This window comes from Amphibalanus amphitrite, unplaced genomic scaffold (assembly GCF_019059575.1).
Source record: "Amphibalanus amphitrite isolate SeventyFive unplaced genomic scaffold, NRLGWU_Aamphi_draft 000059F_arrow, whole genome shotgun sequence".
Taxonomy (NCBI): domain Eukaryota; kingdom Metazoa; phylum Arthropoda; class Thecostraca; order Balanomorpha; family Balanidae; genus Amphibalanus; species Amphibalanus amphitrite.
Window position 1 is genome coordinate 366,021 of NW_024881555.1, and position 15,715 is coordinate 381,735.

General features: G+C 48.4%; 2 protein-coding genes across 19 annotated transcripts in view; one reads left to right on the forward strand and one right to left on the reverse strand.

Moving 5' to 3' along the window:
• Positions 1-15,715, forward strand: part of LOC122378436 (intraflagellar transport protein 52 homolog) — a 104,083-nt gene that overhangs the window by 16,021 nt on the left and 72,347 nt on the right. The window lies entirely within an intron of this gene.
• Positions 3,994-14,890, reverse strand: LOC122378441 (class E basic helix-loop-helix protein 22-like). Its single transcript, XM_043359507.1, has 2 exons — positions 14,747-14,890; positions 3,994-5,551 (listed from the first exon to the last, which is right to left on the reverse strand). Exons 1-2 carry the CDS (start codon positions 14,749-14,751, stop codon positions 4,735-4,737), a joined length of 822 nt encoding a protein of 273 aa, XP_043215442.1. The 5' UTR covers positions 14,752-14,890; the 3' UTR covers positions 3,994-4,734.

The window sequence follows — 15,715 nt, forward strand, 5'->3', positions numbered from 1 at the left end:
CCCGGCCGGCAGTTTCACACTCGATTGGACGGCGGAGAGGCTAGGGATTGGTCCGGTCCGGTCAGCGCAGAGGCCGGGATCGGGTCCGGTCCGGTCAGCGCAGAGGCCGGGATCGGGTCCGGCCCGGTCAGCGCAGAGGCCGGGATCGGGTCCAGTCCGGTCAGCGCAGAGGCCGGGATCGGGTCCGCCGCCCCGGTCAGTGGGGAGGTCCTTCGGCGGATGGTGCCGCGCCGCACCGCCCGCCGCTCCGATAGAGAAATGACTAGGGCCGCTCGGGGAATGCTGGTCAGATGGCTGGGTTCACTTATATTATTACATTTCGTGCGGTGATGGACATTGGGCAGTGGCCATAGATACTCAGTGGAATTCCCCAGTCGTAAGCATTTTTCTGAATATATTTAGAATAATTCGCCCTTACCATTGTTCGTATTTGTAATCAAACATCACAAGGCACTTCTAGGAACCATAGCTTTCAAATTCTCTGGTTTCATTTCACAGGCATCTTTGGTTTGTTTTCGACTGACTGTTAATATTTATGTGAATCTCCTGGTTCTGCGACACCTGAGCGAGCGTCATTTCAGCGAACTACATTTGAGCGAAGCCTTTTCAGCGATTATCAATTTAAGCGATTGACTTTTTCAGCGATTGTCAAGTCGGCGAATTCAATCACAGCGATTATCAACTTAAGCGAGGACCAGAATCAGCGAAACCAGATTGAGCGAATATATGGAGGCCAATGGGGGACCAATTGAGCGAACACGCGAAACCGAACGCGACGGAAGTCAATCATTTGCTACTTTTCGGGAATTCTTGCCCTTGGAATACCCGCTTGGTGTGTGTCATGCTTCAAGCTGCGCGCGGCAAATTAAAAATTTTCTTTTAAGCTTGGAAACCACAAAAATATCTGGCCTCATTCTGCAATTTTGATCTGGAAATGTGGAACGTGAGAGGACGATGGAAGGAATGCCAAGGACCAATAATAAACTCGAGAGATGGCACAGGGGGATCCAATTCCAGTCTATGTTTCATGGACCTCACCCAAATATCTGGAAATTCGTACGGTGCTTGGGGCAAGAACAAATTTTACAACATGGGGAACTGATCCAAATTCAAGCGGGAGAATTTCGCGAAAAACAGCACAAGCAATATGAATCTCTGAACAAACGTTTGGTCATCATTATTGGCAAACAGCAGGGGGGGGGGGTGAAATCGAACCGCTGTAATTTTTGAGAAATGTGGCATTAAATTTGGAGCTTAATGTCTGAACTTTGAACGTGACATCCGCCATCCAGTTCCGGATAACCATGAAAAGTTCCGGAAACATTCGTTGTACGAACGCTCGCAAAAGAAAAAAAAAGAAAAAATACACCGTTACGGGACGACGAAGTGTTTCGCTGAAATGACAGTCGCTCAAACCGTAGTCGACGAAAAAGATGTCGCTGAAACATAGCTTTCGCTTAAATTGATAATCGCTATATTTGATAATCGCTCAATTTGATATTCGCTAAGTTGCCAGTCGCTGAAAATGGTTCGCTCAAATGACGTTCGCTCAAATGACACTCGCTAAAGTCGCTCGCACCGGAATCTCCTCCAAAGGATTCGGTTTTTCGTTTGAAGCACCCAAATACTGAATTATTGTGATCGTACGCATAGAGATCTTATATACATGTATGTATATGTATACAAGATCTCTATGATCGTACGTTGAAACTTTTGTCTTCTCATTATGTCTCATTCGATGCCAACGATATGTCTTACTGTTGAGCCTTCTCGTGGCCTTTTGTGGAATATATCCCCAGTACCGTTGATAACCTTTATGCCTCCTCTAGTTCTACCTTTTAGGTATCTACTGTTTTACGAATGCGAACGTGGACGGTTTTCTTCCATCAGTATTGGAAGGGAAACGACAATTTTTGCGACTGAAATATTGTTAATGACTGCTTACTTTGCACACAAAGTATGCACAAAGTATTGCTTAGCCGTATTGTTTCAGTTCACGTATTTCCTGAGCGGTTTCAAGAACTCTGAGGCGAGCGAATCTACCGTTTCCGCTGTTTACTGTAAACGGCAATCGTGGGACTCATTATTCTAATTGGAGCGTCTCCCAGATCATCGTTCCCATTACTGCGTGCTCCTTATGTCACGATGCTCGGACGTAACGCTTTTATTAGGCGCCATAAAACGATGACTGAGATGAAACTTCTGATGCGGACTGCGCTGTGTGTGCAGTGTGTGGTCGGTTCTTCAAGTCAGGTGACGGTGTAGCGACTTTTTTAATTTTCTTTAATAGATAATTTGTAAATGATTTTCTGAAACTTTGCCGTTGGACGGTGGCCCGGCAAGGCCCTGGGGGGAGAGATTATGCCTCTGAGTGTGCGCCGCTGAGAGAGCGTGTGCTGTGTGAGAGCGAGCTTACAGTTCTATTGTACCGAATTTCACGTGTATGAAGTTGCATAGCTGCCGCTAGATGCCACTACAGGGTGTCTCAAAAGTTCGTTGACACATTTCCCATGCCAATAAAGCATATAAGAACCGGCCAAAAATCTAAGGTTTTGGTGTCTGTGTGTACACTAGACAAATATGCATGTTTTTACAACTGATTCAGAGGGTTGAAAACCAAACCCTCTGCTGTATCTCCAAAAATATTTGCCCACACCGATTTTTGTCGCTCCGTCGGCTGCCGGAGGCGGATAAAAGGTCACCAGGTTTCAAGCTCTTGTAGGGGAATCCCCTGCAGTTTCTGCGTCGGATTTAGGTTTGACGAGCTCCCCGGCAACACCCGCTTTTCCCTGAAAGCCGACAGCTTGCATCGACACCATCCGTGAGTATTTTGTAGGTTTTCTCTGGCGCTAACTCCTTCATGAATGACTGGCGCCGACCTCCCAAGCACCATTTTCCTTTTCAAAACAACCCCATTCCTGAACAAATGGGAAGTGCCAGGGGCAAATTTTTTGCAGCATATCATAGCAGAATGTGTCGGCCATCTGTTTCTTAGACACATTTTGCAAATTTTGCAAATCCCAAACGCTCGTCATTCCCCATGCCAAGACCTTCGCTGGGTTGCGGAGTGTTCTCCTCAGGAGAGGTTTCGCTTTGTAAACTTCCAAAACCTGTCCATCGTGCGGTTTTATCGGGATTTTGTGTCTAAAAGAAAGCTATTTGCTCCATATCCGCCTCTTGAAACTTCGTAAGATTAAACTTTACATTAATTGACACTTTTTGAGGGTCAGTTGTCCTGGGCATTGATGATTTTCGCGTTATTTTCCCCCAAAATTTAGCGTTATAGATATTATAAACAATTTTAAATGATACTTTGTCTTTATTTTACGATGACCTGCAATTTTTGAAACCGGGTAACCTCTGTCTGTGAGCTTCTTGTCAGTTTTCAATAGTTATGACTGCATTTTCAGCTGCTTTCCGGAGCACGAATCTGCTGCCGTACGAGAGCCGTTCAAAACGCTGTTAGTCTCGCATGGTTTCGTCCTTCAAAAAATTTAGCTACCGTTTTTATTAGATGATCATCATGTTGTACTCATCCTCGCCAACACTTTGCCATGTGTCATTTCCGACTTAACCATTCCCATTACTCCTGAAACAGAGAGTTTCTCAGCCGACCCGATTTTGCGACCTCCATTTTCATGCCTGACCCATGGTCAGAGGTGAACCCTTTTTGTGAGCTCATGAAGGGTCGAATGCGCTTAAAAACAATGAGACTGCTTGAGGAAGGTTGGTACCAATGCCCATGCAAAATTTCGACTGTTAATTTCTTGTAGATTCAGAATTATTGACAAAAAAGCATGGCTGGTACCTGTGAACGAACTTTTGAGACACCCTGTACAGTACGCGCCTGAAATTATGCTGTACCGCAGATCTCCAAGGCTATGTTGTAACACTGCCGCAAGATGTCACTATACTTTGCGCCTTAAGGTATACTGTACCGCAAGCAATAACGGCGTAAATTTACGAAGGTGACTACATGTAAAAAAAAACTCGTAGTAAATGAATGATGTAGATGTGAAGAAAAACAAGCCACCATCCAAAGTTTGTTGGCACACTCGTCGTCAGTAACACATCTCCATGAATTAAACCACTGATGATCGGTGGGTGAGGGAACGCTATCACCATTCACAAATAAATATATTACAGCGCAGCGTTCACCATTCACAAAAGCGACACACACTCACTCGAGCTCCCATACTCGCAATCACTAAAAGTTGCAATAAATCATCACGTATCCAGTTGTCTGTATCCGAGCAATCGTTTAGCCCGGATTTTAGCAACAAGAATGTCAGATTGCTGCAAGACAACAAAGTCGATTCTTCCAACACCCAATCAGTGGCTCTGACAATTGTGCTAATTTCCACTCACAAGTCGCACGCAGTCTGACTTTTGTCGCCAGCTCTTTTCATTTGACAATTTTATATTCACGCACGCAGATACCTTTCCACATGCCGCGGGCGGGACAGACTCCCACACCGGAGACAGCTTTCTCCACCGCGTGTCCAACAAAGACCCCGCCTCAGTCTCGGTCTCTGCCACCGACAGTCGGCTCAGTCTCAGTTGCTGAACCGGGAGCCCCCACGGCGCACAGCCGAGTCAGTCGCTGGGCCACCGCCGGCTCGGCTGCTGAGCCACATACGGCTCAGTCGCTGAGCCATATGCGGCTCACTCACTGAGCCACAGGCGGCTCATTCGCTGAGCCACAGCCGGCTCACTCGCTGAGCCACAGCCGGCTCAGTCGCTGAGACCCTGCGGCGACGGTGACATGCTGAACTCTGGCCTCACGTCCTCGCCCAGCGCCGGCAGGAGGCCGACGCGCGGCTGCAGGTTTCCCTGCAGATTCAGTGAGTCGTACGCCGCCATCGCCGGCGTCGGCACGTGAATGCCCGTCAGGTGGCTGAGGTAGGCGATAATCCTGCGTAGCTCCTCGATGGCGTTCCCCTGCATCATGATGTAGTTTTTGCCCAGCAGCAGGGTGGCGATCTTGCTCAGTTTGCGCACGGAGGGCGAGTGCGCGTACGGGATGACGGAGCGCAGCTCGTCCAGCGCGTCGTTGAGGTCGTGCATGCGGCGCCGCTCGCGGGCGTTCACGTTCAGTCGCATCACCTTGCCGACGCGGGCCTTCTTGCCGGATGCTTTGAGCCGGAAGCCGGGCAGAGCGCGGTTCTCATCTGCCTCGCGCAGTGCCGGCTCGCGAGTCGGGGCTCCATTCCCACTGTCGTGGTTGTCTGGGACGTCTCTGGTGGCCCGCTCGCCCGGCTCGACGCGGGCTCTCGACTCGGCTCGCTCGTCGCGCCGCTCTGCCAGCTCGTCGAGGTGCCGCTCGAGCCGGTACCCCTTGGAGCGGGCCGCTGAGGAGAACTGCTCCAGATGTGTCTCGGGCTGTGGTGTGAGCTGTTCGGCGGGTAGTGCCGGCACCCGGGCCTCGCTCGGCTCCGGACAGACCCCTCCCGCGGGTCCGCTGGGGCAGAGGCCGCCGCTGCGGGCCGGAGATGGCCGGATCAGGTCGGCGATACTGAGTACCGAGCCCGAGCTGGGGTACGGCTCCATCCTGAGGGAGAACATTTGCGTCAGCTTCAGTATCAAACGGGATTGGTGGTTACCGAACTCCTTTTTATACCGAAAGCAGACACGGCGTCAGTCAGGATGATTTGAAGGGATGACAGCATGAGGAACGTCGCTGGTATTTCATTAAGCTAGAAGGTTAACGTTGAGTGTAACTCACAGCTGCGGCGCTTTTGACACATGGAGTTATCTCCGATGAAGAGAGAATGGAAATACATTATAATATTTGATTTGGCGGAAAATCCCTCCAACTTCCTGCTAGCGTCTCAACTTTGTTCAAGGCATAGTTCTGTCTTTGATGTTCTTCCACAGCTAACTCTATACAACCTCCCTCATTCGGAAATATTTAAAGACGTTAGCCTCTGACGGAAGTATTAATTTCATTCGTCTCATTTACACACCACAGGAACTTCGCCGGCCGAGAACAAAAGCCGCAGCACCATCGCACGCCGGCCGCCTGGCTTTCTGTTTCAATTCGCCAAAACGAAAATCATGTTTAGCAGGCCTGGAAAGTACTGCATTATTCATGGCGATCCATCTCGTTTGTGTGCGGTGGCTTCCGTTTCATTTGGCCGACAGTGTCGACAGCTATGATGAATTGCACCGACCGGTCCTCTACATAATCAGAGCGCCGAGCGACCCGCGCGCCGGCCCCGGCTCCGAGTCACCGAGCGCAGAATATACACACACGAATAACCGCATACCATCCTATGGTGTTCAGTTGAGCGGAATGGCTGCGACCGCGGCGGTGACTTTATCAACTTTTAGGTCGAAATGGTTCCTGTTAGTTAATGGCCAAGGCATGTCATTGCAGCCACACATTGCTTAGAAAACTTGAGCTTCTTTGGACATCGACACTGTATTTTGTCGAATACCGTCTCTGCGTCTTTACATTATCCGCGTCTTTCCCGCGATAGTTAGTTCATGCAAGCTTCTGAGCTTGTTGTCTTCAAGTTTCGCCGTTAACCGCCTATCATTCACGGGCGGCTCTTATACTAATTTCCGTAATGACAACAGGCATTGTGCGGTATCACCTCATTCTGCCCCCGCCTCTGGTCATGTAATGTGTTGTGGTCAGATGCTCTATTATGCGGTCATGTCAGGCCTCTCGAATGGTCAATCAGCTAATGCGCGGCTCTTCAAGAGCTACATGCATTAGTCCTGACGCATTAGGAAGGAACGATTTGTGTTTTGCTGATTGTCAATGGGAATAAGCAAAACACAAATCGCATTTTTAGTGGGAACTTTTAGTGAGACAATAAGAACAAAGCATTAAATATATTTTAATCGAATTTGGCTTCAAAATATTTTTAATTCTCTTTGCGTTAGGTACTAATTATAAGGTTGTTATAGGTTGTCTTTCCCCCAAGCATCTGAATGTCGGTTAACCATTATCATTGTCGCAGTCTCATTAAACCTAAGCTGATTTGCCTAAGCTTATTTCCTGAGCTCCTCTGCCAGCTTTAGTTACACCAAGCTGGAAAATTATGCTTATTTAGTTGAGACGCGTCTAGACTTGTCCTTTGACACAAGTGCAGTAGTTTTGCTGCGGTAGCTTTCCGTCCCTCTCTCCTCCCACGTCTCCGCTGTGCGGCCTCGTTTCCACGGCTGGGTGGCCGCGGTGTCGTCCGCAGAGTGATCTGCATCGGCCGCAGACCCCAGGGCCGTGATAGCAACAGTGGCCCGGCGGCGGCGGCGGCGGGATTCCTGACAGATCACCTGTTAGCCGGCTGACCGATGGTCCCGCCGCCGAGCGCTGGTCTGCGCGGGCCACTGCCTCCGGCTCCCACGCGACTGGTGCCTCTTGCTCACAGTCTTTATATCTTTCTGTAGTTCTGTGTCTTTCTTTCTTACCTTTTCTCTGTCCTTTTCTTATTCTGACTTTTTTCTTTTTATTTTCACTTTTATTTTCCCTCTAGTTAAAAGCTCATTGGGTTTCGAAGTAGTCAGATTATCTTGTACCTACCTGTGCTTTTCAAGCCAATCTCTTTTCTCTTCTTAGGCTGTGGTGCCGCTATTTGATCACCATCTGATACATCATAGTCCGGCTGTCTCCAGTCCATTTAGGTTTCGCATATGGAAATATGATTTAAATGTTCCAGCTTGATAATAACCTTTGTTGTTATATTTTGAGCTGTCAAAATATGACAATTGCCGGTCCTGTAGCTCAGTTGGTGGAGCGCTGGACTCTGGGCGGTGAGAGCACGCGTTCCCGGTTACAACAGTTCGGGGTTCGAGGCGCGACGGGCGCTCGATGTTCATGAGCCTTCTGGCGGGTATGGTTGCGGTTGATGGTAGGCCGTAGCCAGGTGAAGTCAGTGAGGGGACCGGCCGTACGCGGCTATGTGCGTACGTTAAACTTCGGACTTATAATTCTGCCATGAACAGGAATATCGCGATCGGAGGATAGAGGGCAGGGCCAACGCAAGAAGCTTTGCTTAGCCCGGGCTCTGTCCTTGCGAATCCATCCATTCAAAAGGTTCGGACTATTTTTTTTAATCACACAAGTGTCTCATGTCTATTTTGTCCCAGCTATATCCCGTGCTCTAGAAACGACTTCCCTCTCTATCCCACTCAGCTCCTTGTCGTTCCTAATTTCCACCCCCTCTCATAACGAGTTCCCCGCACGGTCCCACACCTCGGCTCGTTCCGGCCGAGTACCGCCGCACCGGTCTCCCAAGGGCCCAGGCCCGAGTGTTCGGGTCCGCTCTGGCCGGCGCCCTGCCCTGACGAAAAGTGTTTCATACGCACAGCGTACTCCGGACTGGGCCGGACCTCATGTCCGTAGTTCAGCACGCATCTTGGTTCCCTGTTAGTATGGGATAAGTGTTGCTTACAAATAAAGCTATCCAGTTTTTAACCGCATTGGATTGGCGCGCTGAGTTGCTCTTAAAACACATTAAAGGTGTTGTCAAGCTCAGCTAATTTTGACTCCAGTTATTTAGGCATGTCGACCATCTTTATCGTGTCGACTGTCAATGAGATTTGTAAATAATGTGTAGGAGTGAAGCTAGGCAACGCAAGATGTGTATATGTTTGTAAATCGTAACTCAATAGCTGATCAATGGGTAAATACGCTAAGAAGCTTCAAAACTTTAACATTCTTTGCTTTTTGTATCGACAATACCCTCTCTTGTAATTATTTTACTCTGCTCCTCCTGCTACTTGCTTTTCACTATTTCCTAATCGTTCACTTTATTCTGCTCCCCACCAGAGCAGCCTTCCGTTCTCCACTCCATACCGCGGTGTCCACTCTTGCTTTCCTTCCTCCCCTCCTTTCCACTCTCTCCTCTCCGTCTCTCCTCTCCGGGCCATCACCCCGCGTCGGTCCAATTACCGTTCGCAGATCCCGGCGGTCCGATTAGCCGAGTCAATCCCCGCATCATGCGGCCGAAGGGGTGGCGCCGACTTAATGAGGTTATGATGAAAGAGCTCCAACCAAAGAACAGCCCTCGGGGGAGCGCGGCCGTGCTGCACCGACCGCCGAGCGGCCGAGCGGGCGGCGAGCGACCCCGCCGTACGCACATCTCCGATATAGACCCAATTACCGCGGCCGAGTGTTTTGCGATGCGATAGGAGATAGCTGTGAACAGTAAAAATGTGATGCTGTTGATCCAATTATGAAATATCGTTGAACTGGCGAGTTGGGGGTTTTGATTCTTTGTTCGGCAGAGTCAGACGCACGTGTTAAAGAATGGGAGAGATAAATGGTCTGTTGTTGATTTTCTGATTGTCCACATCAATATTGTGTTGAATTGGTTTAATCTTTCCAGAGTATTTGAAATGCAAACAGAAATTATTCGCCAATTTGCTTACAATAACATCGGACATAGGCATTAAAATGTGTGGAGCTAAGAGTTTAGAGGACGGATGGACTTCAAACTAATAAAGTAAGAAGTAACACATATTTAGAAATCCCGTATTCATTCATGACCTATCTCATCAAATATCATCCTTTTACCTTAAGAACATATTTGGAATCTTAGATCACCGAGATTTGTCCTTTTATCCGGTCAGGGATATGTAGGTCACTTTTGTCACTCTGTCTTTCGATCAGAGTTCATTACCTATGCTTATTTTGAATGAAGCAGAAAAGAACAGTTGCGATACCCTTATATTGTTAAAGGTAGTGTGCCAGCTTTCCTGGACCGTATGGAGTTAATGGCCCAGATAAGGAGAACCGGATTTTTAGAACTTATCCATACCTTCAAAACTCATGGAAGCGTCTTAAATTCTTCAAATTTTGAGTACCCCAGTGCGAAATTCGCCCCGACGGGTTGTCGGTCGTACCCCAACCACATTTCACACCACTATGAACAATAAATGCACACACTGAAATCGCTATTACCGATATGCTCATCCAATCAAGTTTCGATAAACCCGTTCATCATCATCTCCTGCGGTTTCGAACACGCTTGTTAGGTGGTGCGGTAGACCGCGCCCAAAGCCAGGGCCCCGGTAACGTGAGGTAGCCGAGTCGGGGCAGCGTGCGCTGACCCAAGCCGGGGCCGCGCGTCCTCCCGGTGTCATGTGATAGCCCGGGGCTGCCCGCGGGGATGCGGTAGACCGCGCCCAAAGCTGCGGCCCCGGCTTGGGTCAGCGCACGCTGCCCCGACTCGGCTACCTCACGTTACCGGGGCCCTGGCTTTGGGCGCGGCTTCTGCTCATACTTTGTGGTGCGGTGGTGGTGCGTCGGGCCGCGCGCTCTGACTTCGGCCAAGAAAAATGCGTCAGCTGATCATTGTCATTTCTGCCACTTGCGTGTGGTGAAATGGGGTCATAACTTAAGAGACGGCTTTTTCATATCAATTATTTTACATAAAATCATATTTCAAACCATAAATAATGTTCGACAGCCAAATAAAAGAAACAATACCAATACAGGCTTACAGTTTAAGGCTCGACATTGTGTTGTCTACGATTAGACAGCTGATAACTCATTCCCGTACGTCGTAACTCTATAATGACCTTTGCTTATTGTCACATGTGCGCCGCATTCGCGATTGTTGCCGACGCCTGTTTGCAGGTCAGCCCACTACAGTTGTTATACATGTCGAAAAACCGATAAACTTTTAGGCGAAAAGGGCACTATTCCAGGCCCATTTTTGATTTTCTTTGCGATATTTGGTAAAAACAGAAGCTTCTTATCCTAGGAAAAATAAAAGGGGAAATCTTTCAAAGGTGGCACACTACCTTTAAGCTAGCATGGAGCTTAAAGGAAATAGTTCACTTTCACGAAATTATTTTTTTTGCAATGGATTTATGATTTTTATGTTCAAAATGATCAGCAAAGAAAATAAAACCTCTTTATAACAAAAGATTATTTTCTATATTTTGATATAGGAAGAACTTTTCAGTTTCTGTAAGGCACACGCGATCCAGTATGAAAAGAGCATGGGTCCCGAAAATTCTTCAGAAACTAGAGAACTTATCGCGGCCACCGGCATTTGGGCGATCTGCTCGTGCTTTTGTTACTGGAGCGCCTCTTTCCCCGAGATTGCGCCGGCCGCCTGCCATGGACGAAAAATACACGACTTTGAAATCCGGCTGATCGTGGGAAAATACCGCCGCAGGTCTCGGCTATATGCAGGAATTCACCGGGATGTATAGTATATACCACTGCCTCGATGTATAGGCTATAGCCTGCAAGCTGGCTTTGGTGCAAACTGCAAACATGTCAAACATGGTATAGGGCGGATTGTCGATTGATGTAAGCGAATCAGACGTTCAATTGACAATTTCCGATTCTTATTCGATAATTACGGCCAATTATATTTTATTTTAGGAAGTGTTATTAGGAGCGGAGCAATAAAATCTCATTTCTCCCCTGTCTCTTTACTAGAGATGTCAATCGGATACCAACATTTTGGTATACCGATACCAAACCAATACCAACTTGGTATTTGGTATTTCAATCCTCCTATATTTGGTATTTTGTTGGTATTATGAACCCTCACTAATATATAAGAGGCTGATAAATTGGTATAAATTTGGTATTTGCCTCATGTTCCTAGGTTGGTTCGGTTTCGGTATTTCCTCACGGTTTTGGTTGGTATTTGGTTTGGTATCGGTATTCCAATTTTCTGTAATTGACATCACTACTCTTTACCTATCTCTCAAATCCCTTGCTCACTCATCTTTCCTCTCCATAGGCGGCGGAACGGGGAGGGCACCGGGGCACCGTCCCCCCTTTGATTTTGGCATTTTAACATTAGCCCTATGGGCGTTGCATGGAAAGAATGGGACCAAAAGTTGGCAGTGCCCCCCCCCCCCTTAATTGAAGGTGTTCCACCGCTACTGTTCCTCTCTGTAGGTATCAGTCTCCTTGCCGTCCTCCCTGAAGTCTCTGTTAGTCTTTTCCTTCATACTTATCCTCCTTTCTCTCACCACCCTCTCTCTCTCTCTCTCTCTCTCTCTCTCTCTCTCTCTCTCTCTCTCTCTCTCAGTCTCTTCTCTCTCAGTCTCTTTTTCTCTCTCAGTCTCTTTTTCTCTCTCAGTCTCTTTTTCTCTCTCAGTCTCTTTTTCTCTCTCAGTCTCTTTTTCTCTCTCAGTCTCTTTTTCTCTCTCAGTCTCTTTTTCTCTCTCAGTCTCTTTTTCTCTCTCAGTCTCTTTTTCTCTCTCAGTCTCTCTCTCTCTCTCAGTCTCTCTCTCTCTCTCAGTCTCTCTCTCTCTCTCCTCTCTCTCTCTCTCTCTCTCTCTCTCTCTCTCTCTCTCTCTCTCTCTCTACCCGTCCGTCTGTCCATCTCTTTGTCTGTCTCTCCGTTCGTCCGTCCGCCCTTCCGTCTCTCAGTCCGTCCATCCATCCGTCCGTTTCTCCATTCTCCGTCCGTCCGTCCATCCGTCTCTCCGTATGTTCGTCCGTCCGTCTATCTGTCTCCCCAGACCCCATCCGCCCGCCCGCCCGCCCAAGGCCCTAAAACAAACGAGTCCTCAAATTAATAAGTTAGGGGCATATGCCCCCCGGACAGGAGCCTGAGGGGCATTCAGTACAAGTATGCCCCCCCATTCAGACTTACACTTCTTACGCCTATAACGAGGAACTAAATAAAAATTGATTAGAAAGCCTTCCTAGTAACTAGGTAGGTTCTTTTGTGATCAGAGTCGTTTTAGTAACCTCAATTTAGTTGTCATTGCGTTACTGTGCACTTTAAAGCAAACTTTTCGTAATAAAAATTAAGTTTTCGTCTTATTCCTGAAACGAAAACGTAAATTTCCGGCGATTTCTGGCGCTGCCGGGTTATTTGTCCCAAAAGCCCCCTCCTCCTGGATCTGCCAGTGGGGTATTGGCCCTGTTTCACCAGTGATAGCAGCACGCTGCATAGCTACGTTTGGAACAGAGTTGCTGTCTCGTTGAATGCGTTTGATACATTTGTTTGATCGCACGGCCGTGAAGATGTTAGCATCAATATTTCATGACATCACACAGTTTGACGACGCCATGGTTTGTTGATGTTTCCATGGAAACCCAATTTGACACGTGTAATAGCAGCGTGTTGCTATCACCGGTGAAACAGGGCCCAGGTGGCCTACCATTTGTTTTTTTTTAGAAAAAAAAACTATCGTATCAGGGCCTGGGCTATGACGAAAAATAAGTGGCCTAAATCCGATGAGAAGACAGGATTTGGGGGTACCCTAGGAGTAGGTTTGGCTCCGTGACCTGGTACGCCCCCCCCCCCGCGCTGAAACCCTGGATCCGCCAGTGCGTGAAATAATGCATTAAAGATTAAAGAACCATGCAAAGTTAGCCCTTTTACTAGTTTTACTGGCAAGGGCGATAATGTTCCCCTGAATGTCCTTATTGATCAGTACGAGAATTTCTCTAGAGTTCTCGTAGATAATTTCTCTAGTTTCTGAAGAATTTTCGGGACCCATGCTCTTTTCATACTGAATGCAAAAATATGCAAGGCACACATCCTCAACGCAGGACACCTTTTTCGGGACGAGAAATAGAATATCTTTGCCTAGGGTGATCCTTGGGCTGTAAAAGCTCCTGATTTATGCTCGTCTCAGCCCAAGCTACGGAACTGCTATTCCAGTTCAAAACCCAAGTTAAAAAGTGAACTATTTCCTTTAACACATTCATGATAACACGAAACCGTTTTCATGATAACACGAACAAGATCAGGTCATGAACTCCCCTGCAAGTTTCGCGGTCGTAATTTCGAGAAACTAACGGATCACAAAACTTGCCCGGTGGTTTCATCCTGAAATCGCAAAGGAGTCCGTTGTCCGTCCATCCATCCGTCCACAATCTTGTTTCCCAATTAGCCATGTGCATCGTGCCTCTATTTATCCGTCTTTTGCACTCATTGCAAAGATTTCTCTCAGTTTTTTTTTTTAGTATCCTTTTCAATCGTCATGAAATGGTGTGTGCCGCTCAACAGCCGTTCGCTGCCTTGCGGGCTAGTCTACCGGCGCAGGCGGCCGCTGCGCCGGGCGGCACGCTGCACCGCAATACACCAGAGACAGCGATGCGTCACTAGAGGCTAGCGTCTTGTCTGCTGTTCAATAAGCATTGCATTTCAAGGAGTGGAGGAGGAGCTTACAAAATTTAAGCCAATGAACTGCCTGATTTTAACCGATCCCGAGTAATTCCCGAGCCTGGTGTTGTTCGAGTATCCAAGAGATTCGCGTTTACTAAGCCAGTTAGAGATGAGTTCAAGCATCAGCGCCATCATTTTTTTCGGCTTCAGGTCGACGTAGTTTGTTGTATTTTTGCCTTTAATGACCACGTGCAACATCTCCAAAAACATTCCGAAAACAGCTCTTTTTTTGCGCTGCAACCGCAACTGACAAGCCCGTTGCATTGGCGACCGTACATCTAAACGAGGAGAACATTCCCCGCCTCGTTAGATCCATTTTTTGTCCCATTACATACATAACGCGGTGTATGATGGTCCATGGGAAGAAAATGTTGGTGGTCGCTCCCTTTCCACCCTTAGAAAAGGACGGAAAGCGAGGAGATGTCGTCGTCGAAGTCAGACAGCATTGTCAGGATATCATATTCACTGGACAAGTGCTACAGCGGCAGTAATTGCACACACTGCTATTACAGACACAGCTGCACTTGATATCGGGTTTCAAATACTTAACAGTATGTTAGTTAATTGACTAAGTTAATTGACGGATCTCATCCATCATTGTCAACGCCATCAACCCATCCCCCGCCCCAGCACCTCACCTCATAGAAGCTTTGCCTGGTGCGCCGGCTGTGACGTATTCCGGCTCAGGTGCCACTGCGGCAGCGGGTGCCCGCCCTCCAATACTGCTCTCTTTCCGTCAGACCGAGCAGCGCGGACACCTCCAATGTCCTCTGCCCAACAGCGGGCCAGTCGGCGTCAGCCGTACCGCCCGGGGCGGGGCCTGCTCCCGGGGTCGGCCCCCACAACCAATCAGCGCCGGCGGAGGACCATCTGGGCGGGGCCGGAAGCGGGGGAGGCCGTCCGCAGCCGGGGAGAAGGCCGGCCCGGTCCGCGGCGATAAAGGCGGCGGCGGTGCGAGCTCGGCTCTGGCCTGATGGATGGACCGCGATGACTTAGGGGACGGAGACTCTCATCTTTTCACTCCTCAGTCGATTTAGATAACAGGGTTGGGACGGTCCGAGGGCCAATTCATTTGAGATGAACGTCGCGGCCCGCCGGGGTTTGTGCTCTGTGTCGGCGCCTGACGCGCCCCGAACGGGGGTGTCACAAAATCAGTTTGGCCGCCGCGGAGAAACTGTTGAGAACACCCGTGTGAAGTTATGGCTGGACAGAGAATAGATGGCTGGAGAAAAGCGAGTTTCACAGATGTCATTGATAACGATGAAGAGATGCCGTTGCATGGGCGACCGACCGACTTACGTGAATCACTTAGAAAACAGAATACAATGGAAGGTTCCTATATCTGTTTTGTATGTACTTGGTTTTGTAGTACATACCGGCAGCGCATCCCGCCCCGTCCAGAACCGCCCTCATTATGTTGGCTCCGGGAGCCCAGAAACCGCTTATGTCCTGTGTCCTACATCCAGACCATTGACTATCTAATAATATGATGTATATGGATATATTTAAAAAGAAGCTCGGTTATCTATGATATTAAAACGTTCCAAAACTTCCACCGTTGATAAGACTGATTCATTGAAAACCTGCTGTGGGCGATGATATTTACC